The 25,772-nt window shown below is 40.3% G+C and overlaps 1 protein-coding gene across 1 annotated transcript; it reads left to right on the top strand.

Annotated features, from left to right (window-relative positions):
- Positions 1-214: 214 nt before the first annotated feature.
- LOC308666560 (membrane cofactor protein-like) lies at positions 215-18,651 on the top strand (the record flags this gene model as incomplete). Its single annotated transcript, XM_081325452.1, has 7 exons — positions 215-380; positions 4,567-4,758; positions 7,445-7,541; positions 9,634-9,719; positions 13,259-13,456; positions 16,021-16,203; positions 18,572-18,651. The coding sequence occupies exons 1-7, from the start codon at positions 302-304 to the stop codon at positions 18,649-18,651; spliced, it is 915 nt and encodes a 304-aa protein (XP_081181578.1). The 5' UTR covers positions 215-301.
- Positions 18,652-25,772: the final 7,121 nt, after the last annotated feature.

The raw sequence follows: 25,772 nt of genomic DNA, 5'->3' as shown, positions 1-25,772 counted from the left end.
AAGTCACCACAAATTTGGCACACTCAGTGTCCGGATTGTCTTCTAATCCTTGGAACGCTTTGTATAAATAATACATATTTCCTCTTTGTTCTGAACCAGGAAGTTCCTTGGTTCACTAAGAAAAGGAATAATAAATTTAACTGCCTACTGAATGTGAAAATAAAGACACTCCTTTTCTCATCGGTTTATCACAATCTGCCCTATCTGGGTCTAGGCTGTGGAAATGCTTGCTCTGTCCTAACCTGCCAGTATTCTTCTGGGGCTTCTTCTGAAGGCCAGAGTTTTCCCTACTGCTGCTGCAATGGTGGCATTTCCTTGCAACCAAGCTGGGCAGCTAGCCTGGATGTTGTTGCTGCTGCTGTCCTCATCTGAAGTTCAAAGTAAGTGGGCTCTTGGGAGCTTGCCTTTAGTTCTGAAAGAAAAGGGGTTGATCTGGCTTCCGGGAGGTTAATTGCTTTCTGAGAGAGAACTGAGGCTTCCTTAAACAACAGTCCTCATTACTTGTAAAGCTTTTTATACTTCTCTTCATTTTGTTCTTACCAGGACTATTTTGGAGGGCTAAGCTAACATTGCTTGGAGCTTCATCCATTCTTTCACTACTGGGTGGTTTTAAAGTTGTGTTCTCTTGTGCTAATGGGCTGTTATATTTCTATGCTGGTCCTACCAATATAATTGAGAACTCAGTTCTCAGCATTTTGAAGATAGGCCCATGTTGACCAGTACAGGGCAGAACATAGGTCAGACTTGACTTCTGAGTACAGTAGGAAGTCTTTTGAGGGTGGAAAAATGGAACCAGGCATTGGCTTAAATAATTAATAGAGGAGGTGGCAATGTAATTTCCTTCTCATGGGCCTGTCTATTCTGTGTGGCACTGTATCTCATTGTGTCTTTCTGCTTCTGCTTCTGCTTCTGTTTGCTCTACTAATTCTACTAGTTCTCTACTAATTCTTCATAAGCCTCAGATCAGACCCAATTAGGTCATGGTGGAATGAATGGAGCTTTGTGAGCAAGTGCAAGTGCTGTCCGCTCACACAAGTAGAGCTTCACACACACATGCATGCCCATCTTCCTGTGGCCTGGTTTCAAACAGGTCATGACCTGGTAGTGGGCCACAGTTGGGGACCCCTGACCTAGAGCTCTATTCTTAATAAATGCAGTCAAATACAGAAATGGATCATAAAACAAATTAGCCAGAATTCTTACTCAGCGTAGCAAGGATGAGGCTCTATCGCATTTTGGATCCATCATACAAAAGCCCAGTTTATTTGAGAAATCTACCATGCTTGGAAAATTGATGGGAAAATAGGAAAAGGACAGCCAGTGGCCAGATGGATAGATTTGACTGCAAAATTATCAATGCTCTATTCAGGGACTTATTGAAAACAGATCATTCTGAAGAGTATCTGCATGCTCAGAGTTGGTACCCTTTTATGTCACTTAATCAATTTATTATATATCAATCATGCTTTAAATGAGACTTTTTTCTTTACAAAAATCATAGTTACTACTCATGTTGGAATCAGGGAGTCAGGTTGTGTCCAAACATATTTCATGATGCAGTATAATAGCCAAGATCATGAACGATATTCTTTGGTTTCAACCTAAGTGATGAGGGAGGATCCCTTGCAGGGGTGGGCCAAGGAGTTTAGTCATCATCTGACAGACAAAATCGCTCAGATCTGGGCCGGTTTGGACTCTGACTGGGCGGAGTCTGACGTGGAGGAATCGGACGGTCTTGAGCATGTTATCTGGACTGAGTTCGATCCTGTTTCCCCTGATGATGTGGACAGGATGATGAGGAGGCTGAGCTCCACCACCTGTTTGTTGGACCCGTGCCCCTCCTGGCTGGTTTATGCGGCTCGGGAGGAGACACGAGGCTGGTTCCAGGCAGTAATAACTGCTTCCTTGAAGGAGGGTGTCTTCCCTGCCTCCCTGAAGGAGGCAGTGGTGAGACCCCTCCTCAAGAAGCCTGCCCTGGACCTGGCTGTTTTAAATAACTATCGTCCGGTCTCCAACCTCCGCTTTTTGGCAAAGTTTGTTGAGAGTGTGGTGGCGCATCAGCTTCCTCTGTTCCTGGATGAAACTGATTATCTGGACCAGTACCAATCGGGTTTCAGGCCTGGGCACAGCACGGAGACGGCATTGGTCGCACTGGTGAATGATCTCTGGTGGGCTCAGGACAGGGGTTGTTCCTCTGTCCTACTCCTATTAGACCTCTCAGCGGCTTTCGATACCATCGACCATGGTATCCTACTGCGGCGTCTCAGGGGGTTGGGAGTGGGAGGCACCGTTTTGCGGTGGTTCTCCTCCTATCTCCTGGGCCGCTTGCAGTCGGTGTTGACGGGAAGGCAGAGGTCCGCCCCGAGGCCTCTCGTTTGTGGAGTTCCTCAGGGGTCGGTTCTCTCGCCCCTCCTGTTCAACATCTATATGAAGCCGCTGGGTGAGATCATTCATGGTTTTGGGGTGGGGTATCATCAGTACGCTGATGATACCCAACTTTTTTTCTCCACTTTGGCCACATAATGAGGAGGAAGGACTCACTGGAGAAGAGCCTAATGCTGGGAAAGGTTGAGGGCAAGAGAAGAAGGGGACTGAAGCAGTAGGCATGAGCCTAAATGGACTCCAGAAGATGGTAGAGGACAGGAAGGCCTGGAGGAACATTATCCATGGGGTTGCGATGGGTCGGACATAACTTCGGAACTAACAACAAAACAACAACAAAAAGATTTTAAGTCACTGTGTAGAGATATGTGCCCTCAGCGTAGGCTCCACATTCAGAGAAGGCAACATTCACAGATAATATTGCCATGGTGCAAAGTATATAGAATCACTTTAAATACTGACTTGAAATATTCTTTCATTTCAACATATTTAAGGCACCCCTATAAAGAACAGGTGAAGTGGAAATCGACTTGGCTTGGAGTTCCATAGCACTGAATCTCTTACTAGTGGAAAGAGCCTAACTGAGGTTAATTTATTTCACAGGATTGTTGCTGTACAGAAAAATAGGGGAGGAATTGCAATGTTTGCCACCTTGAGCACTTTTTGAAATGTAGTAAATAATGTGTGTGTGTGTGTGTGTGTGTGTGTGTAGTGAAGTACAATGCATCCCACTGCTTTCATCGTAGGGCAAGCTCTACCTCTTTGGAGAATTCATGGGATGTCACAACATATAGAAAAAAGGGGTAGAGTTTGCACTGCAGCTTTCATTGGTTTGACCCTTGCATTGGCCATTGCCTAAAGGTATTGCTGCTCAAGAGGTATCCAGGAGGCAAACAATAGACAAGAGACAGGCTTGGAAGCAGTTTTTAAATAATTGGCTCTGAATCCTTAAAATGTGTGCTACACAGCATAAAGCCCAGAGATACATGTGCAAACCATGGATTCTCTCCAGAGCCTTAGCAGTTCTTAAAATACAACCTCATATGAACAACAACACATGATATATTATACCATGTCATCATTTATTTTTCAAAAAGAAAGCCAAAACAGAGAAACCATGTTTGAAAAAGTAAGAATATCCTATGACACAATAGCTTGTAGAACCACCTTTATTAGCAATAACTTGAAGTAATTGTTTTCTGTATGACTCTATCAGTCTCTCATATCATTGTGAATAAACTTTGGCCCATTCTTCTTTACAACACTGCTTCAGTTCATTGAGGTTTGTGGGCATTTGTTTATGCAGAGCTTTCTTGAGGTTCTGCCACTGCATTTCAACCTGGTTGAGGTCTGGATTTTGACTGGGCCACTGAAATGCCTTTATTTTTTTCTTTTACAGCCATTTTGTTGTAGATTTGCTGGTATGCTTGGGATCATTGTCCTGTTGCATGACTCAGTGTCGGCCAAGCTTTAGCTATCAGACAAATGGCCTCACATTTGACTCTAGAATACTTTGGTATACAGAGGAATTCATAGTCAATGACTGCAAGGTGCCACATCCCGTGGCTGCAAAACAAGCCCAAATCAACCACCACCCTGCTTAATGGTTGGTATGAGATGTCTTTGCAAATATGCTCTTTGGATTTTGCCAAACCTGGCACTGTATATTATGGCCAAACATCTCCACTCTGGTCTCTTCTGTCCAAAGAACACTGTTCCAGAAGTCTTGTGATTTGTTCAGATGCAACTTTACACTCCTAAGCCATGCTGCCATGTTCTTTTTAGAGAGAAGAGACTTTCCCTTGGCAACCCTTCCAAGCAATTCTTGTTCAGTCTTTTTCTAATTGTACTGTCATGAACTTTAACATTTAACATGCTAATTGAGACCTACAGTATAGAGTCTAAGATGTAAGCTTGGATTTTTTTCAGTTTCTCTGAGCATTGCATGATCTGACCTAGGGTGAATTTGCTGGGATGTCCACTCCTGGGAAGATTGGCAACTGTCTTGAATGTTTTCCACTTGTGAATAATCTTCCTCACTATAGAATGATGGACTTTAAAGGGTTTGGAAATAGCTTTATAACCTTTCCCAGGTTGAAATGGCAGCAACAATTGCTTCTCTAAGATCGTTGCTGATACCTTTACTCTTTACTTCAGAGATTCCTCATGTTTCTTTACCTACAGGTGAATGCACAACTCCAATTCTATCTCCTCATTCTTCACTAAGAGGAGGAGGAGACCTAGCAGATACCTATCCGGTCGGAGCTGTTCTGCAGTTAAAGTGTGCCATAGGTTATGAAAATATACCTGGAACATTTCCTATTATGACATGTCTTGGCACTAGTAAGTGGTCAGATCGTCCTACACTTTGTCGAGGTTAGTATCTTTTGTCAACACCGGTGGCTGCTATGAAATATTAAATGAAATATGTTCAATTCTTCCAAAAATTGTCAGATTTAAAGTTGTACCTTTAATTTCAGACTGTAACTTACTTTGAATAAAACACTATCTGAAAATTCTTCTGACTGTTGGATCATGAGAATTTAGCAAGCATTTGGGTGGGTATTCCTGTTTTTTGGTGACTTCTGTCAGCAGAATTAGTTAAAAACACTGGGACACATCAATTATTGTAATGCTGCCTTGAAGTTAAGTACTTTGGTTTGTTAATTCAGATGGTTTTTTTGGATCCTAGGATGGATGTAATGCTAACACTATAGATGGTAGAAGAAATCAACCAAAGTTTACTCTATGTATTGTCATTTATGATGAATCAGAATTCTTGTTTATTTATCATTTATTAAATGCATATTCTGCCTCTCATTTAGGAGCTCAAAGTCATAGATATCTTCTAAAGAAAACCTTCAACAAAATCAGTACAAAACAGAGAAACAGCATGCTTCAACACTTATTTGTTTTTTTTAGATTTATGTTTGGCCTAGGTTCTTATAAAATGCTGAATGTAACACATGCAAACTTTCATTGATCTACAGCTATAAGTTAAAGTTCTAGCCTATAGCTCAATTCAGACAAACCTAAATATTGGCTTATGAGAATTCTGGAAGTACAGTATTCTACTGGGCAGGAAAGAATAGAATAGAATAGAATAGAATAGAATAGAATAGAATAGAATAGAATAGAATAGAATAGAATAGAATAGAATAGAATAGAATAGAATAGAATAGAATAGAATAGAATAGAATAGAATAGAATAATAGAAATTTGTTCTTCTTTGGTTTCTCTTGTTAGTAGAATTAGAAATATGAGAGTGTAGCCAATTTTCATACCATTGCCCATGAAATCAGGCTCAAGGTTGACTCAGCCTTCCATCCTTCCGAGGTAGGTAAAATGAGGACCCAGATTGTTGGGGGCAATAAACTGACTTTGTAATAATGCTGCTTGGGGGCCCCCAAAAGCCCTAATAAGCAGGCATATACATAGAATGAAGGCTATTGCTAAGCACATTGATTTATGCTTTAGATTGTAAGTCGCCCTGAGTCTTCAGAGAAGGGCGGGATATAAATGGGATTAAAAAAAATAGCTTGTTAGTTTCATAATCTCTCCTATCAGAATAATAGAACTTGCATATACAGGTAGTCTTTGCTGATTGACCATTTGTTCAGCAAATGATCAAAGTGTTAATGACATTCAATGAATGGTACAAGTTACAGCTGTTGCAGGACCCCTGCAGAAACATGATAAAAACTCAGGCTCTTATCAACTCACCAGTATTTAAACCTGTAGGGTTTGTTTCAACTTCCCCCTAGCCACCTATCTCCCCTCCATCTCTGACCTTTTGGCCTCCTTTAGCTCTACCATCCCTGCTGCCCTGCATTCTGCCACCTCCAGCTGAACGTCTTGATTTTTTTCTCCCGCTGCTGACAAGGCACATCCAACTTAGACCTTTGCGAGGCAGCTGCTGGACATGGAAAGCTTTCTTTCCAAAGTGAGAAAAGTGAGTTGGTAGGGAAGGAGTCGAATCCCGAGTGCCACGTAACAGAGTGAGCGCCTGTTACTCATCCCAGCTTCTGCCAACCTAGCAGTTCGAAAGCACGTAAAAATGCAAGTAGAAAAATAGGGACCACTACGGTGGGAAGGTAACAGCGTTCCATGCGCCTTTGGCGTCTAGTCATGCCGGCCACGTGACCACAGAGACGTCCTCGGACAAGCGCTGGCTCTTCGGCTTTGAAACGGAGATGAGCACCGGCCCCTAGAGTTGGAAACGACTAGCACACATGTGCGGGGGAACCTTTACCTTTTAGGGAAGGAGTGGAGGTATGCAAAGAGACTTGTGTGCTTTCCTACACCTGGCAATAGCCACCCTTGGCCTGGTTGCACTTGTGCCAGATAGCAGCAGCAGCTACTTACCACCCTGCCAGTTGCTTGTCTAGAACTCAGAACTTCCTGCTGGCTTCCCTATTGATTATGCTTGTTGGTAGCTAGCAGGTATGAGGAAATCCTTGCTTAACAACCCACAATTCTCAGTTAACAGCAATGGGGACTGACCTGAATGCTGTCACTAAAGATACAGTTGTGTGATGTTGTACTTTACAACCGTATTACTTAGTGGTAGAAATTCTGGTTCCAATTACTATTGATAACTGAGGATTACCTGTAAAGATAAAACAAAACCACCACATTTACTCATTGTGGATGAACTAGAATACTACCTTATTACTGTACAAATACAGCCCCATTGGATCATCATTTCAGAGATATTTCTTTACCTAAATAGAGAAACATGATGAAGTATTTGTACAGTTCTATAATGGAGAGAGAGACATACTGTATTGTGGTATAAGTTCCTTGAAGGAACTTGAGATAAAACTGCAGTCCCTCAGCCTGCGCAATCTGCAGCACATTAACTCTCAGAGTCATAGAACTGTTCTCATTCACATTGATTTTTCACCCCCAACCTGAAAGTTTCTTTCACACTGAGGATTTTCTGCAGACCAGTGATTGGATTAGTCAAGTCACTCAGTCACCAGAAAGATACTATTTTCTGTATTCATTTTATTGTAAGAATAAACAAAGACATATGATAACATCAGTTCCAATCTTTTAGGAAGGCGATGTCCAGTTCCAGATATAGAAAATGGCAGAATAGTATCTACAAATGACCTCCGACTTGGTGAGGAAGTAACGCTTGCTTGTGATTATGGGTAAGTTAGAGATCATTTATTGAAGCAACTTAGTTTAGTAAAATATGTTTACAGAGAACTGATAATCATGTATTGTTTCAGTAAGTGCTGATATTAAAAATCTGAACTATGAATATGTATGTCAAAGATTACACAGCCAGTGTCCAAATGAAGTCATAGATGCTAACATAAACTTGTAGTTTTATATAAATAAATATATTTATATCAAATAAGATAGTTAGGAAAACAGGAGCATGGTCAGGTAAATCAACACAGCAGGAACATAATGAGGTAAATTACAGAGAACGCAGAGCACACAGAGGAAAGAAGGTGGGAAACAAGGAAACTCTCCCTTTTCACTTACAGCAGGCACGTCAAACTGCCAGCCTGCGGGCCAGATACGTCATGCCAAAACCGTGCCCACTCGATTGCCGGCAATGGGGAAAAAGTCACGATACATCATGCAACATCACATTATGTCGCGTGATGTCATGTGACGTCGCAAGTTTGACATGCCTGACTTAAAACAACCAATCACAGTTTAGATTGCATCATGCAGTGGCCAGCTCTCTTCAACCAATTAGTAATAGATCTGTATTCTTTCTCATTGTCCAACCCTTCACTGCTCTGGCTATTAAATTAAATATGTTAACAAGGTACTATAATTCTTCATACTCCTTCATTAAGATACAAATATCTCAAAAGCAGCTTAAACATAAAGCAAAGTTTTACTGATCAAATTATTTAAAGGCCATATTAATCTATAGCCATACAATTTTTTCTGTGTTCCTATCGTCAGAAGTTCTTTTCATGTGTGGCTCCTTCATTCTTGGTAGTGAAACCATATGTGTAACATTATTATATCTACTTGGAAATGTGGAGTGGGAAAAGATAGGAGGTTACAATGGTGGTGGTGGGGTGGAATTCAAAGCTTTGACATTGGTTTAAAGGTGAACATTTCTGGTATGTAGACTTATCAGGTCCATAGGATATGTTTCTAGGGATTTTTAATAAGCAGATATGGACCAGTACTATAATAACTGGGTTCCTACATTTCAGTATGTCATAATACAATTTATTTGTTTTGCACTCAGCCTGTTGAATGAATAAGAGCCCTGGTAACACAGTGGTTAAAGTACAGTATTGCAGGCAAATTCTGTGCAAAGCCTGGAGTTTTATCCTGATATTTTAATTTAAGAAAATTAAAAGAATTTGGCTTTAAGACTATTACACAGAAGCCCAAGATGTTAATAAAATATGTCATTGGTGGGGAAAACTGCAACTGAACAATCCATGAGTTAAATCTTAAATATTGTATATAAAAGGTAAAGGTTCCCCCGCACATGCGTGCTAGTCGTTTCCAACTCTAGGGGCCGGTGCTCATCTCCGTTTCAAAGCCGAAGAGCCAGCGCTTGTCCAAGGACGTCTCCGTGGTCATGTGGCCGGCATGACTAGATGCCAAAGGTGTACGGAACGCTGTTACCTTCCCACCGTAGTGGTCCCTATTTTTCTACTTGCATTTTTACGTGCTTTCGAACTGCTAGGTTGGCAGAAGCTGGGACGAGTAACAGGTGCTCACTCTGTTACGCGGCACTCAGGATTCGACCCGCCAAACTGCTGACCTTCTGATCAACAAGCTCAGCGTCCTAACCCACTGAGCCACCACGTCCCTAAATATTGTATATAGATAGTCCTTAACTTATGACCACAACTGACCCCAAAATTTATGTTGTTAAGTGAGAAATTTGTAAAGTGAGTTTTGCCCCATTTTATGACTTTTCTTGCCCCATTTGTTAAGTGAATCACTGCAGTTGTTAAATTAGTAACACGGTTGTTAAGTGAATCTGGTTTCCCATTGACTTTGCTTTTCAGAAGGTTACAAAAGTGGATCACATACCCTGGATAATGATATGAATCAGTTGTCAAGCATCCCAATGTAAATCATGTGACCAGAGAGATGCTGAAACTATCATGTGTGAAAAATGGTCATAAGTGCCTTTTTCAGTGCCTTTGTAATTTTGAATGGTCACTAAGTGAATTGTTGTAAGTTGAGGACTACCTACATAGTTTTAATAATTTATATACTAAAAGATAAGTCTTTTTTTCCTTTTAGGTTCAGAATAATGGGAGGTTCCACCTTTCAGTGTGTTTTGAGATCAGGCAAAGTTGAGTGGAATAGAGATCTTCCATATTGCGAACGTAAGATGATACTTTATTTTAAGCTTTTTAGGTTTCTTTTGGTGCTTTTATGTTAACTTCCTCATTCTGCTTATTTATAAATATGAGAAATGCCTAAATGAATCATGTCAATAGAATTTATCTACTGTACTCTTTCCTCCATTGTCTGAGTAATATACAGATCCAACATTCCTAAACCAGGTGAAAATTACAAAATAAAAATAAAAGCAGTAACATGAAGTGCAGCAACACCAAATACTGTAAAGAATGTGGATCATGTTAAGTAAGCAAACACTTCACTACAAGAGAGGACAACCCTGAAATATTCCAATTCCCAAGACCTCCAGGAACAGCCAGGTGTTTATGGTTGGAACCATTTTCATCTCTGGGGTGGGATGAATGCTGTTCCACACAAGGGTGGCATCAGATTTCATTGCCTGGGCAGTTACTGGAGTAGACATTTCTGAAGATACCAAGCTCATAAACTGTTTAGGACTTTAATGATGACAAATACCTGTGCAGTTCTCAAGGTAATGGTGTTGTATAGTCAACATGGGATACACCCATAACTATTTGTATTCTTGCATTTTTTGACTAGTTATACCTTCTCAGTGATTTTCATGGACAATGCAATGTACAGTGTATGTCAGAATCCATTTATATCACATTTCATAAATGTATAGGTAGAACAATGTGCTTATTCTGGGGATTCTGCCATCTCTCCGAAGGGGGGGGAGAGAGGATAGACTTTAGGCGATCTTCAAACAACAGGGAACATTTGAACTGGGGGAGGGAGGGGGAGAGACAGATCTGGATTGCATCTTCATTTACAACTAAAAAGGAAAGCAATAACCATAAAACCAAGGAGAGTTCCCTTTCCCATGGAAGGGCCTGACATCTAAGCAAATGATGAGAGCCTGACCAAATGGATGAAGGGAGGGGCTGAAATGGGAATGCTTTATATAGGATTGAAATGTAACTTTGTATTGCCACAATCGATTCCATCCTAGTAAACATTTTCCTTTTGGACTAAACTTGCATCCAAGAGTTCTTATTTCCTAAGATGTGGATTGAGGTGGGTCCTGACAGTGTACTGCAATAGCTCAGCCAAGAGATTTTTAAGTCATGTATGAGTGACTGTGAGAAGAGCCAAGAGAGGTTGAAACTGACACACAATACCGCATTCTGGAAAGGTTCCACTAGTCACAGCTATTATATATTCCTGGAGGAGGAGCCATGTCAGGCAGTTTCCTCCAGATTGTGAAATATCCTGGATTAAAAAGACTCCCCCTCCCCCTTTGGTATCAGATGGCTTCCTAATGCAGTTACTTCATCTTGCTTAATTAAACTTCTGGTTTCCAGGCATCAGGATAGCAGTATCACCTGTTGAGCCTCAACTGAAGGTATAAAATTCAATTCAATACTAATGCTGATAACACCTGAACCTGCATTGAGAAATGATTTATCCCACCTCCCACCCCTGTGGCTTCATGTAGTCAATAAATAATACCATCAAATGCCCTTAAGCTTGATCTTTTTTTTTCTGTCAACATTACTGGAATCAGTTTAAAGGATACGAGGCAGAATATTTGCAGTATAGTTAGCTGAATCCTTCCCCTCAGATCACAATGCTGCTGGATTGAAGATTAAGCTACTGCTCATATTTTCTTATATTTGAATAAAACCCTGTGCAACTAGAGATTCTGCTTCATCAGGGTCTCTGTCATGGCTCCTTTGGATTCTAGTTCAGAGAAGGAGGAGGAGTTGGAACTGAGACCATCCAAGTGGTCTCAACCATCCTGGCTCCCCTAGAATATTTGGAGGGGCTGAGGACAATGCTGGCTCCTCAGCAGGGGAGGTGGTCAACCAGACAGAGATCTGCCTCCCCATCACAGACACAGAGGACGATTGGCTGCAGTTGGTGAGGAACAGCTGCCTCCCCCACTTGATCCAAGGGCACAGAGTAGAGCGGAAGCAAGCTCAAAGGAGGTCTGCAAGGCTGCTCAGGAGAAGGTTGCCCTCCTTACAAGGAACACCTGGCTTGGTTTAAGGTTGGGGGAGGTCATCTTTGTCAGGAACAATTGTTTTTCTTTGGCATGTACTTCCAGGGCCTTGGAAAAACTGTCTGGAATTGTGTTTCTGCTGTGGAATTTGACCCTTACTTGTGGGTTCTTGACCTTTCCTGTGGACCTGGAATCTTGTGTATGTCTTATGGACCTCACTTTGTAGACTTGCACCTTGTTTTTGGACTTCCTTTCTGCCTTTGTGATTTGGCTCTGGTGATTATTGGCTTTGTTTGGGAAACTGTGGGTGGCTGTCTTCAGGGAAGTCAGGGGTGGAGCTTTACTGGCTGTTACAGGGCCATTTGTTGTGGAATTAGCAGAGCAGCCTCCATTTGCCTAGGTAAGCTGGGTCATAACAGTCTCCAATCTAGTGGGTTCTACTCACTGTAAAGCAAATGCAGGTATACCTTTTTAATGGTAACGTTGATTGCACAAACTGTTCAAATTGGGCTAGATGGAATTATATCAGCAGTGGAATCCAGAGTCCTGCCTTCTTCGGTTGTACAGGTAGCCCTTGCTTAACAACCAATCATTTAGTGGCTGTTCAAAGTTACACAGATCCCCACAAAAGCTACTTAGGACCCTGTTTCAAAGTTACAGCCACTGCAGCACCCTCATAGTCATTCATCCTTACAACTTACTGCAGGAATTCTGCAATGGCTCCTGCCTCTCCCCCCCCCCCATTCTTCCCTGCTGGGTCCCACAGGTCTTGGTCTTGTTCCCCACACACCCATCAACCATTATGTGCTTACTTTTTGAAGATCTCTGGACCTCATATTGGGGAAGGAGTACAGCCCCATGTCCCTGGGTTGCATGGCTACCTCCTGGAAGTGGCCATCATTTTCACTACTTGACTCAAAATGGGTATTTTGTTGAAGAATTTGGAAGCCACCCGATGTTGTCTTTTCCTAATATGTAACATTTCTGGTTGAATATAGGAGGAATATTTTAACAATTGTTCTAATGTAACCATGAACCTTTGGAGATAATCATTTGACCCATGGCCAATCATATTAGCATAGATTAGAATAATCTAGACTGCCAAACCTTCAGTCCATGGCTCTTCTACTGTTAGCTTCACCTGCCACCCAATGTAATTGTTGAGATCACTTATCTCAAATGGAATGTAACCTTTTTTTGCTTTCTGTCAAGATATAGGTAATTACTTCCAGAGGAAGAATGTAATATTTCTAATTTAGACTTGCATATGAAAAAGATCATAATGAGGAAGATCACTTTGATAAAAAGAACTTTATCAAGAAATCTCATGCAGGAGCTGGACAGCAGATATTTATTTGTTAGGAATATTGTCCCTGGCACTAGAAAAGTGACTTCAGTGTTCTGGTTGATAATAGAAAGTATTCCAAAGATATACATTTACCTGATGGATTCAAGTAATTAATTTGAGCAGTTAAATGTTTATACCATGAGGCAATTTAAATCCAGATGCTTTGCAATTCTAGCCTAGCTGAATCAGTGCTGTTGTTTTTTCTCTAGGTATTTCTTGTGCTCAGCCTCCTGTAATTGTCAATGGAAGATATGATCCCCATCCTTTAAATAAATATGATGCCGGCTCGGTAGTACTCTATCAGTGTGATGCTGATTACTCCCTTATTGGAAAAAGTGCTATTATATGTATAGTTGAAGAAAATGGTGTAGATGGAACATGGGATTCCCCTCCACCTGAATGTAAAAGTAATGGAATTTCAGATTCTTTTCCTTACCTTCAGCATGTTAAATTTCTTCTTTTGTTGTTTTCCATTTGTTAAGTATGTTTTTGCTGGAATCTGGTAATCTTGTCTTTTAAGCATTGGACTGCTGTGGATTACAAAGTGGGAGTTATCCAGTTGAAACTACTGTCGTTCTCACAGGGGAGTATTGGAAGAAATGAAAACATAGTTTGAATAATTTATACTATTACTTGTGTTCATATTTGGTAATAACCCCCTTGAACTGGATTAGTCTTATTATATTATTTGTTAGGGGATAATAAAAATAATTTATAAGTTGTTTCCTTGTAATGCACCAAGGTAAAACATTGGACAATTTCTTATAATCTAATGAGATTATTCCCCAGACCAAGAGAACCATGTGCCTTAATCACTGAAAACAAATCTTACCTCAAACCCAAATATTTAAAAATAATCAGGTTTTGTATTAATTACTTTAAAATCGCTTTTTGACAACTGACCTCAGTGATTCTAGGTTGCTTGAGTGTCTTGCAGGGTTTATTTTCAAATACTATGCTAGACTGCCAAGTGTGATTTTGTGAACTGAATCAAAGTTATATTTTTGTAGGAGTCTAGAAGTAGTATTATTAAAGAATGTAGAATAACTGATTAATATTATTTCACATATAGCTTTCAGAAGATTTTTCCAAGAGTGAGGGAGAAAAGTTGGGGTATTTGTTTTGGCTTGTTGCATAAATGATTTGGTAAATTAGATATATTTTCCTAATATTTGTTTTATTAGTTCACAATTGAAGAATTCCAGGTTCTTTCATAATTGCTGTAAAATTACTGTACATTCTATTTCTGGACCTCAAATATAATGCACTCTCCTATTTTTCCTATAACAACAAGAAGCAGATTATTCTGAAAGTGAGTTTTTGGCTCATGGTCGTGCAGCAAGCTTCCTTAGGGTGAACCCCTTGATCCTAACCCTAAAACACTATACCACACTGGCTGTCAATGTCTCCTTGGCTTAACAAATAGAGATGAGATCAAATTGCCAACATACGCTGGATCATGAAGAAAGCTAGGGAGTTCCAGAAAAACATCTACTTCTGCTTCATTGACTATGCTAAAGTCTTTCATTGTGTGGATCATAACAGCAACAGTGAGAACTGGACACAGAACCACCGATTGGTTCAAAATTGGGAAAGGAGTCCGGCAAGGCTGTATACTGTCGCCCTGCCTATTTAACTTATATGCAGAGCACATCATGAGAAAGGCAGGGCTAGATGAATCAAAAGTTGGAATTAAGATTGCTGGGAGAAATATTAACAACCTAAGATATGCAGATGATACCTCTCTAATGGCAGAAAGTGAAGAAGAACTAAAGAGCCTCCTGATACTAGTGAAGAAGGAGAGTGCAAAAGTTGGGTTGAAATTAAACATTAAGAAACCAAGATCATGGCATCCAGCCCTCTCAATTCCTGGCAAATAGATGGGGAAGAAATGGAGGTAGTGACAGATTTTATTTTCCTGGGCTCCAAGATCACCGCAGATGGGGACTGTAGCCAAGAAATTAAAAGACGCTTGCTTCTGGGGAGGAAAGCCATGGCAGCACACTAAAAATCAAAGACATCAAAATCAAAGAAATATTACTGTAGCACATAGTATTTAATATTATACAATCCCTACATGGACATATAAATACGCTGCTTTTTCCAAAATTTGGATTTCTCAGCTGAGTCCAAGTGACCACTTAGTGACCACTAAGTCTTATTGGAAGATAATAATATTCAGATTCACTATGAAAAATGTTGTTATATTGTTCATCTCTTTTGGGGGATTGTTTGTAAAATGACTGAGATTTCCAATTTCTGCAACAATAAGTAGTAACAATCATCCAACACAGTTGCTAGGTTAGATAAGCAACCATTTTAAAACCCCAAAATGTGCGGTAGTAATGAAAATACAGATAGTCCTTGACTTACCATAGTTCATTAAGTGATCTTTGAAGTTACAATGGTGTTGAAAAAATGACTTATGACTGACGACCATTGCAGCATCCCTATGGTCCCATAGTCTAAATCTGGATCCTTGGCAACTGACACATATTTATGACGGCTGCAGTGTCCCAGGGTCATGTGATCCCCTTTTGTAACAAGCAAAGTCAATGTTGAAGCCAGAATCACTTAACAACCAGGTTACTACTTTAACACCTGCAGTAATTCACTTAACAACTATGACAAGAAAGGTTGTAAAATGGGGCAAAATTCTCTTAACGACTGTCTCACTTAGCAACAGAAATTTGGGGCTCAACTGTGATCATAAATCAAGGACTACCTGTAGTAAAGAAAACCATGTACTTGATGGTATGAAAATCAACTGCAAAAACACAAAATGAATAAAATATTAACCAAATATTATATTCTAGTTGCTTAATCTCCGAAACTGACAGAAAAAAGAAAAATAAAAGCAAATGCTAATTAAATATCCTTTTTTAGCCAAGAGCAGCTCCTGCTTGTTTTTATTCATAGGCTGTTGTTCGCAGCTGTTGTTTTTTGTTTAAATGCTGCTTTCTCTTTTCAGATGTTAAATGTGATCGACCAAAAGTGGAAAATGGAAAAATAACTAGTTTATTTAAGCCTTCATATACCTATAATGAGGTCATCAGCTTTGAATGCAATTCTGGCTATTCTGCTGTAGGAAGCCTCCATATTAAATGTGGGGCTAACAGTTCGTGGATTCCTGCCATCCCCAAATGTGTCAAAGGTAACTAACTATCTTATGGTCCTACAGGAAACTTGGGTTGACATTTAATACAGAACATTCTGCTTGGCTAATCTGAACCATCATTTTCTGTTTTTTCCCTAATTATTGCCTCTGCTACTCACTCTTTTCCTACAAGTAGTGGCCACCAGATGACAGGTCTTACTGACTAAATTATCGGAAATATGCCTATGTCTCTACAGTTCTCCATACCAAAAGGAACTTGATTTACTCTTAGTCTTCCCTTGTATAAGAAAATTTTTACATATACAATCCTTTTAGTTAAATAGTAATAACTCAGAAAACCAAGATCATGGCATCCGGCTCTCTCAATTCCTGGCAAATAGATGGGGAAGAAATGGAGATAGTCACAGATTTTATTTTCCTGGGCTCCAAGATCACTGCAGATGGGGACTGTAGCCAAGAAATTAAAAGATGCTTGCTCCTGGGGAGGAAAGCCATGGCAAATCTAGACAGCACACTAAAAAGCAGAGACATCACCCTGTCAACAAAAGTGCGTATAGTCAAGGCTATGGTCTTCCCAGTTGCAATGTATGGCAGCAAAAGTTGGACCATTAAAAAGACTGAGCGCCAAAGAATTGAGGCCTTTGAACTATGTTGCTGGAGAAGACTCCTACGAGTCCCTTGGACTGCAAGGCGATCAAACCGGTCAGTCCTAGAGGAGATCAACCCTGACTGCTCTTTAGAAGGCCAGATCATGAAGTTGAAGCTCAAATACTTTGGCCACCTAATGAGAAGGAAGGACTCACTCGAGAAGAACCTAATGCTGGGAAAGATTGAGGGCAATAGAAGAAGGGGACGACAGAGAATGAGGTGGCTGGATGGAGTCACTGAAGCTGTAGGTGTGAGCTTAAATGGACTCCAGAAGATGGTTGAGGACAGGAAGGCCTGGAGGAACATTGTCCATGGGGTCACGATGGGTCGGAGACGACTTCACAGCTAACAACAACAACAAAAGCTTTATTGAACATGAGTGCTGAACATTAAATTTTGAACCCTAAGTTGGGCATTCTTGGTCTGTAGAAAATTACATAAACATTTTCCCCTCTTTTTTTAGCTTGGCATAGTCATAACCGCCCCTCTTAAACCTGCCACATACCCCACATCAGCTCTTTCCCCTAACCCTGCAGAAGAAGACTGAAGGTGAGTCATCACATGATTGGACTGCTGATTTGTACTAATGTAGAAAGGCACTAAAATGGCTAGAAAATCTAAGTATATCTGAAATACTGTAGTTCTTATTTAAGAATGCATTTTTTTTTTTCATTTTAAGGGTTTGTGAACAATGTTGAAAGTTTTTAGGGAGTATCTGCCAAAATGTTAGGAGTCAAAGAGAATCTCTGAAGGAATTTCTAGTGAAGAACCCTTTAGTGACACCTTTTTTACTGTAAAAAAAAAGGTAAAGGTTCCCCCGCACATGCGTGCTAGTCGTTTCCGACTCTAGGGGCCGGTGCTCATCTCCGTTTCAAAGCCGAAGAGCCAGCGCTTGTCCGAGGACGTCTCCGTGGTCATGTGGCCGGCATGACTAGACACCAAAGGTGCACGGAACGCTGTTACCTTCCCACCGTAGTGGTCCCTATTTTTCTACTTGCATTTTTACGTGCTTTCGAACTGCTAGGTTGGCAGAAGCTGGGACGAGTAACAGGCGCTCACTCTGCTACGTGGCACTCGGGATTCGACCCGCCAAACTGCCGACCTTCTGATCGACAAGCTCAGCGTCCTAACCCACTGAGCCACCGCGTCCCTCTTTTTTACTGTACCTGTATAATATTTAGAAATATCCTGCTTATGTTAAAATGAATATATTTTTCACAATGTGCAACACAAATATATTGAATGATACTTTTAGAGTCAATGGGCATGCCTAGGGTGAGCTGGCATTATTTGGAGTAAGTGATCTCTCAGATAACTACATAGGAGTTTATAATCAACAGTTTTTATATACTGTATAGATATTTACAAAGCCCTGAATGTTACAAGAGGTACAAATGGGTTAATAACCTCTAGAAAGCAATATGTCTGTTAGTATACAGCACTCTACTTCTCAAAGTCCAAACTCTAAGAGTATTTCTCAGGTACAAGAGTGGAAATGGGAGAAGAGCATATATAAATATTTCATTTTGGGAATGGAACAAAAATAAATTTGAGATACACCTGAGATACTGACTTAGCTAATTTGGGCAAGTGACATTCCTGATTTTACGTGAAAAAAGAAGACATTTCACTTGTTTGTTTCTTTATAATATCAATTTATATGGCTACCCCAATTCAAAAATGTCCACTGTTTACTTATAAGTGTGCACTGTGTTGTCCTTTCAAGTGATCAAATATTTTTCCCTTTTTTAAATAGAAAAATCCCTTGACGATGATTGGATAAGATTGAAAAAAACTGGATCTAATTCTGCATTTCCTGCAACTAACCGGACATAGAAAAACAATTGGTTAATGATGGTTGCCACAAAACATTACTTCTTTGCTATTCCAACAAAATGTATGCTTTCTCATTCTCAAAATATATGCTTAGATATGTAATTAGGGGCAATGAGGTTGGAGAAATGATCACGATTTTTAAAAAAATCGCTAAAATAGAAAACAAAATAAAATTAGTGCATATACCAAACCACTGAATCTAATATTGATGCCAGATTAACAAACTAGCCAACATGTTAAATCTTGATGAGGACTTGCCTGTAAATCAGAAATCTTTATTGTTACTTGGTTTAAATTGGCTCCTGCCTGTACAGGAGACTCAGAAGCACTGCTCAGGGTCTCCAATGCAGGCTACAAGGAAACTTTGCAAAATAATTGATTGCCAACTGCTGATGAGACTGCACACATTACCTTCAATACCCACTATAAGCATTTTTTTTCCTTTTGCCCTTCCATAAATAGATAAACTCTTTATTTAGTGTTTGATAACTTTGAGACAGTTATTACATCTTTACCAAACTGCCATCTCTGGCTTGAGAATCAGTTGTTATATCTGTTGAAACCCAAGGCTGCGAAAAGTCATGGATATGGAGATAAGTAGCTTGAAATATATCAAAATGCCCTGCTGCCTAATTGTCATGGCAGAGTTGCAACAATTTACCCCTCAAGGAAGAAGGAGATTATAATTACTGAAATGGGAAAGAAAGTAGCAAAGTATTTCCCTGCTGGTCAATAGAGCTTCAGTCTGTTTGTTATGCATGGTTAAAATATTGGAAATTGGCCTCACCTGACCTGGTGCTGTGTAAGATTGTGACAAGTGTTTCAAATTCTTCTAGCCCAGGGGTGTCAAACTTGCAACATCACGTGACGTTTCGCGATGTATCGTGACTTTTTTGCCTTTGCTGGCAATGGGGTGGGCGAAGTTTCACCATGACGGTTTTGCCATGGGCTGGCAGTTCGACACCCCTGTTCTAGCCTGTCTGAACTTCCAAAGGGTAGCCTTTAGAAGATTTAATTTAATTCAATTTAATTGTATCCTGCCTTCATTATTTTTACAAATAGCTCAAGGCAGTGAGCATGTCCAACACACCTTCTGCCTCCTGTTTTCCCCAAAACTACAACTCTGTGAGGTCAGTTGTGCTGAGATAGAGAGTGACTGTCCCAAAGTTACCCAGCTTTCATGGCTAAGATAGCCTTTGAGAAAATTGTGATGATACCAAGTTAAAAGCTTCTGTAATACCCAAAACTTCCTTCTTAAAAATATTATAATGTATTTCAGGCAATAGCGATTCTCCAGAAATGAATGCAGTCGGTGTCAGAAAGTGAAAATTCAAAAAAGAGAAAGTTAGAAAATGATCTAGGAATAACAATAACCAAATGCTCTCTCAGATAAGTTAGGGAAAAGAAAGAAAAGAAAGGGAATTCCTGCATGAAGTACTTAGTTACAAGGCAAAATGCTAATAGGAAACAAAAGGCAGTGGTTTGCCCTGTCAGTGTCATCTACATACTGAATCCAAACTTTGCGTTATATGCGTGGGTGTGCTATAGATTCTAGGCGTTGCATTACAGTCTCAGCTATATGTCCTGAAATCAATTATTCAAAGGGTTTTCCTTTGATTTGTTGATACATTTGTCTATTAAACTGAAAGTGTAGCAATTTTATCAAAGGTTTGATAAGATCCATGATTCTTAGTATATTTGGCTAGGTCGGGTGTGGTGTGTATTGTGTTGAGTGTGCACACAGTACACCCGACCTAGCCAAATATAACAAAATGGAAATACCCAGGATTATTGACCTTATCAACTTTTTCCTGACAGCATATTTTCAGTTTACCTTAAGAGAAGCTGTGTAAGAACACTGACACAGATAAACAAGCTAAGAGTAAATAATAGCCTAATCAAGGAATCACCAAGACCATTCCCACCAACACTGACAGGGCAAGCAAATAGAACAGACATGTCAAACGCAAGGTCCATGGGCCAGATGCAGCCTGATATGTGGCTCTGTCCGGACCAGGGACCTGCTCTGGAAAGGGCAAAGGACAGGCCCGCCGCACCTCGGCCTGGCCCGGCCCAACCTAGGCCAACCAGGAGCTGATCTACAACCTGGTTGTGTCCATCAAAGCCAGAATGTGCTCAGTGTTAAATCTGCAAAGCCTCCCAGCCAGCACCGATCCCCCACCCAATTCCCCTCTCTGCTAACTTCCTTCCTTCCTTCTCTCCTTCTCATCTCTTTCCTTCCTCCATGCTCAGGAAGGGGTGATGGGAGGGGGAGAGATTGCCAGCGCTGCCATACTGGTGCCGGTCTTGCTGTCCTGCATGGGGGGGTGTCTGTGCCGATGAAAGGGATGCCTTGTGGCTGTGAGGTGTTGGTGGGGGTTGGGGGTTGGTGCTGATCTACAACCTGGTAGTGTCCATCAAAGCCAGAATGCATTCAGCCTTATATCCATGGGGCAGCCCCACCCTGCCCACTGGGTGCGCACGCAAGTAGAGTCTGGCATCCCTGCTGGCTGTCTTGCCCTGCAGGCTGGCTTCAGCCAGGATGTCGGCACTGATCTTCTCCTGTGTGCACACCTGGGGTGCAGGACAGAGGCGGTGGGGCAGCTCCTTGCTGGTTCCAGTGGATCTTAGGCTGAGCGCGTTCTGGCTTTTATGGATGCAACCAGGTTGTAGATCAGCACCACCACCACCCAGCACCTCCAGTCACACAGCCACGAGGCATCCCTTTCAACGGGACTGCCCCCGCCCACCCATATGGTATAGGAATGGCTGGCAGCAGTATATTAGTGCTGGCAATCTCTCCCCCTCCCATCACCCTGAATGTGGGGGAAGGAAAGAGATGAGAAGGCAAAGGAAGGAACGGAGGGAGGAAGGAAGGGAGGGTGAGAAGGAGGAAGAGAGGGAGGGAGGGAGGGAAAAAGAGATGGAGGGAGGAAGGAACAGAGGAAGGAACAGGGAAAAAGGAACAGAGGGTGGGAGGAAGGAAGGAAGGGAGAGTGGGAAGAGAGAGAAAAAAAGGGAGGGAGGAAAGAAGGAACAGGGAGGAAGGAATGGAGTATGGGAGGGAAGAAGGAAGGAAGGAAGGAAGGAAGGAAGGAAGGAAGGAAGGAAGGAAGGGAGAGAGGGTGGGAGGGACCATGTCCCAGCGTGCGCCCCAGTCCCATCCTCCTCCGCCGGAAACCCTCAGATCTGCCCCAGTCCTGCCCAGGCATCCCTGAAGCGAATGATGTCGAGCTGGCCACACCCACCCAGTAGGCCATGCTCACCCCAGCCACACCCACCCAATAGGCCACACCTATCCCAGCCACACCTGCTCGGCTCCCCCTGAGGGCAACCACAATGCTGATGTGGCCCTCAATGAAATTGAGTTTGACACCCCTGGACTAGAATATAAAAATAAGAGCAAATCCCATTCACTTCTAGCACTGATGAAGTTACTTAGTTTGGTAATGTCTACAGGAAAACTAAAGTCAGGAAACACCAAGAACCATACATGTGACTTGTTTTATACATTATTTTACTCACTGGGATTCTCTTCTCCTAATACTAATAACAACTGGTAACATCTTTTCCAAAAGAAGTCAAGTTAAGGTAGACAATAGTTTATCTTTTTTTAAGAAACACTGGAAGATGACTAAAAGAATAGAGTAGGTTGTATAGTGTTCTGGGCAAGGAATAATATTTCCTCTGCTTGTTTTTAAAAAAATACTTTAAGAAGGCAAATTACATCTTAAGTCCATTTCTATATAGAGTCTATCAGCTGTAGCCATTCCATACCTGACTGATGTTCCGATGCATTCCATATCCAAAAATAACTTTCCATACATTTGGAAAACATCAGATTTGAGGAAAAGCACCATATTCATTATTCATACTAAATGGGTGAGTGCAATCTTACTGCCATCATCACTACCATTACCCAAGGGTCAACCCTGAGCTATAAATATTCTCAGTTCAGTTAGTGGTATAATTAAATACATGCCATTATTATATAAATAATTTAACTAAAATGATTCCTTTATTCTAATGAAGTAGAGATGAAACCTTCATTCAAGTCAAGTCAAAACATGAATTATTCTGTTCACATGTTGTCAGGCTTTACTCTTTTTCTAATGATAAGGTATATACATTTGAGTCAGTTATTCAATGAGTAAATTATTGAAGGAATAGGAGCACATGCAAAGAGAGATGAAATCAGCTGCTGGGAAAAAAAGCATTTGAAGCAGCTTCTGCTGAGAATCTTCACATGCCTCAGGTAGTCTCCCAAACATACTATCAGAACTGCAGATAACACCAAGCTGGCAGAAATAGCCAACATTCCAGAAGACAGGCTTAAGATACAGAACGATCTTGACAGACTTGAACATTGGGTGCTATCTAACAAAATGAAATTCAATGGTGAAAAAATGTCTACATTTAAGCAAGAAAAACCAAATGCACAGGTATAGTATAGGTGGTACCTTGCTTAATAGTAGCAACTGTGAGAGGGATCTTGGAGTCCTAGTGGACAATTACCGTACTTAAATATGAATCAGCAGTGTGCTGCAGCTGCCAAAAAAGCCAACACAGTGCTAGGCCGCATTAACAGAGAGATAGAATCAAGATCACGTGATCTGTTAATACCATTTTACAATGCCTTGGTAAGGCCACACTTGGAATACTGCATCCAGTTTTGAACACCACGATGTAAAAAAGATGTCGAGACTCTAGAAAGGGTACAGAGAAGAGCAACAAAGATGATTAGGGGACTGGAGGCTAAAACATATAAGGAACAATTGCTGGAATTGGGTATGTCTAGTTTAATGAAGAGAAGGATGAGGGGTAACATGATAATAGTGTTCCAGTATCTCAGGGGCTGCCACAAAAAAGAGGGAGTCAAGCTATTCTTCAAAGCACCTGTGGACAGGACAAGAAGCAATGGATGGAAACTAACCAAAGAGAGAAGCAACCTAGAACTAAGGAGAAATTTCCTGACAGTTAGAACAGAAGTTGTGAATGCTCCAACACTGGAAGTTTTTAAGAAGAGAATGGACAGCCATTTGTCTGAAATGATATCGGGGTTTCCTGCCTGAGTGGGGGGTTTGACTAGATGACCTCCAAGGTCTCTTCCAAATATTATTATTATTATTATTATTATTATTATTATTATTATTATTATTATTATTATTATTATTATTATTGAAATCTTAGATGTGTGCTTTTGCAAGGTGTCACCTGACCTTTTATTTATTTATTTATTAAATTTATATGCCATCTATCTAGTCTAAAAGGCAACTTTGGGCAGCTAACTGCTTCCAGAAGATATGACTCTGCTACATACAGAGACCTCGCTCATCTCCTTATTCAGAAGACTGGTGTTATTTTTGACTGCTGAAACACAACTATAATTAATAAAAGTTCTTTCCTGGTTGATGAACCTACACTAATTTAAATTTAGTGTAAGTTTAAATTTTAAAGCTGGATAGCATTTCAAAATCTCTTGGCCAACTTTTGAATCATAAAAACCATGTTGCAGGACAATGAATTACATGCACAAACCAATATATTACATCTACCAAGGAATTTGAAGAAAAAAATGATTCATTCAATAATTCCAATATTGTTTAATTTGATTTGCAACAACTATGTAAAATATCAAAAAATAAATATAATCTCGCATTGCATTGAAAATGTCAAGGACTAAACTTGGAACTGTCTCCTTTTCTGCACTCTGTACAACACAAAAGGAAATAGCAATATGTGTATATATGTGGTGATTCACAAGAAGCAATGAAAAGGATTGAAATGGCAAATTTTAATCAAAGACATTCTCTATAGTTCTATGCTTATTAAAAACAGACATGCAGGACCAAAAACATACATTCTATTGCTCTAATGCAACTGAAAATGCCCCAAATAAGATCTGAGAATATATAAAAGCCTGCAATGGAATAAAACTATTTAAAACTATTAAATCTATTCCCCACAAACCATAAGTAAGTGAGGGAGGAAAGTCAATAGTTAATGACTGGTTTGAATATAAAGTGTATTTATAGAGCACTAAAAAGGATAGTCCAATTGACTGGAAAGATAATAATGTTTTTATTTTGACAAACACATTTTTTATTGTACTTCAGTATTTAAGTTTTAGAAATTCCCAATCCTGAACATTTTTTGACTTAAGGATCCCTGTCCATAATACCTCTCTAACATTGTTGAAATATGGTATCCAGAAATTTTGTGTGCATGTGTAGCTATGACCCAGTTTCTTTTTCAGTAGTAGCTTCAACCTATTCTTTATTTTATTTGATATTTTTTTTAAAAAAATGGAAGAACTTGGAAAAAATCCTTCAGATATCAGTATCTTTCAGATAATTAGAGAAGCAACATAGGTACATAATTTCAACTGCTGTCAGTTAAGAATCCAGTCTTTCTTGCAAAATCCTGAACATATGCATGTATTAAAATCATATTTCAGGCATGCAAATTCGTGACATCACGTGACATTGTGCGACATGTTGAGACTTTTTCCCCATTGCTGGCAATGGGGTGGGCATGGTTTCACTATGATGCATCTGGCCCGCGGGCCAGCAGTTTAACATGCCTGTCATATTTGATCATAAGCTTAAGTGAAGAAGTTTCAGATGTCATTTCTTACAGAAACCAGGAAGATAAAAGCATAACAGCAGAAGAATGGATTTTAAATCTGTGATGTGAAATCTGATATGAAAACATCCCAGGAATTATCCTGAGTAATGTTATATATTTAATTTGAGTACAGTTCCAGAAAAATGGCTCTTAAATATCTTTTTCATTTGTAGCCACAAAAATAAGCTGGAAAATGCTTCTCATAAAGTGAGCAGTTTTTCTCTGGTAAACAATAGCATTGTGAAGCAGAAGACTACAACCCCAAGCAATTAGAATATAAAAAAGAGTTGATAGTGCTGAAGTCCTCTTCCTTTCAGAAAAACAGGAAGTGTACTATAACCTGAACAGCTAGGCGTTTGGTTTAGATATCAGATCCCTATGTTTCTAATCTGTCTTTGGATAGAATTGCAAATGTTTTGAAGGGTCTCAGCCCACACAATGCATGATCATTGTTCCAAGGATTTGATAGAGTATACAGTATAGCAAAGTCTTAT

This window comes from Vipera berus, assembly GCF_964194415.1.
Source record: "Vipera berus genome assembly, chromosome: 3".
Lineage (NCBI taxonomy): Eukaryota > Metazoa > Chordata > Lepidosauria > Squamata > Viperidae > Vipera > Vipera berus.
Note: the sequence above shows the minus strand (reverse complement) of the source record. Positions and strands in the feature narration are given on the sequence as shown.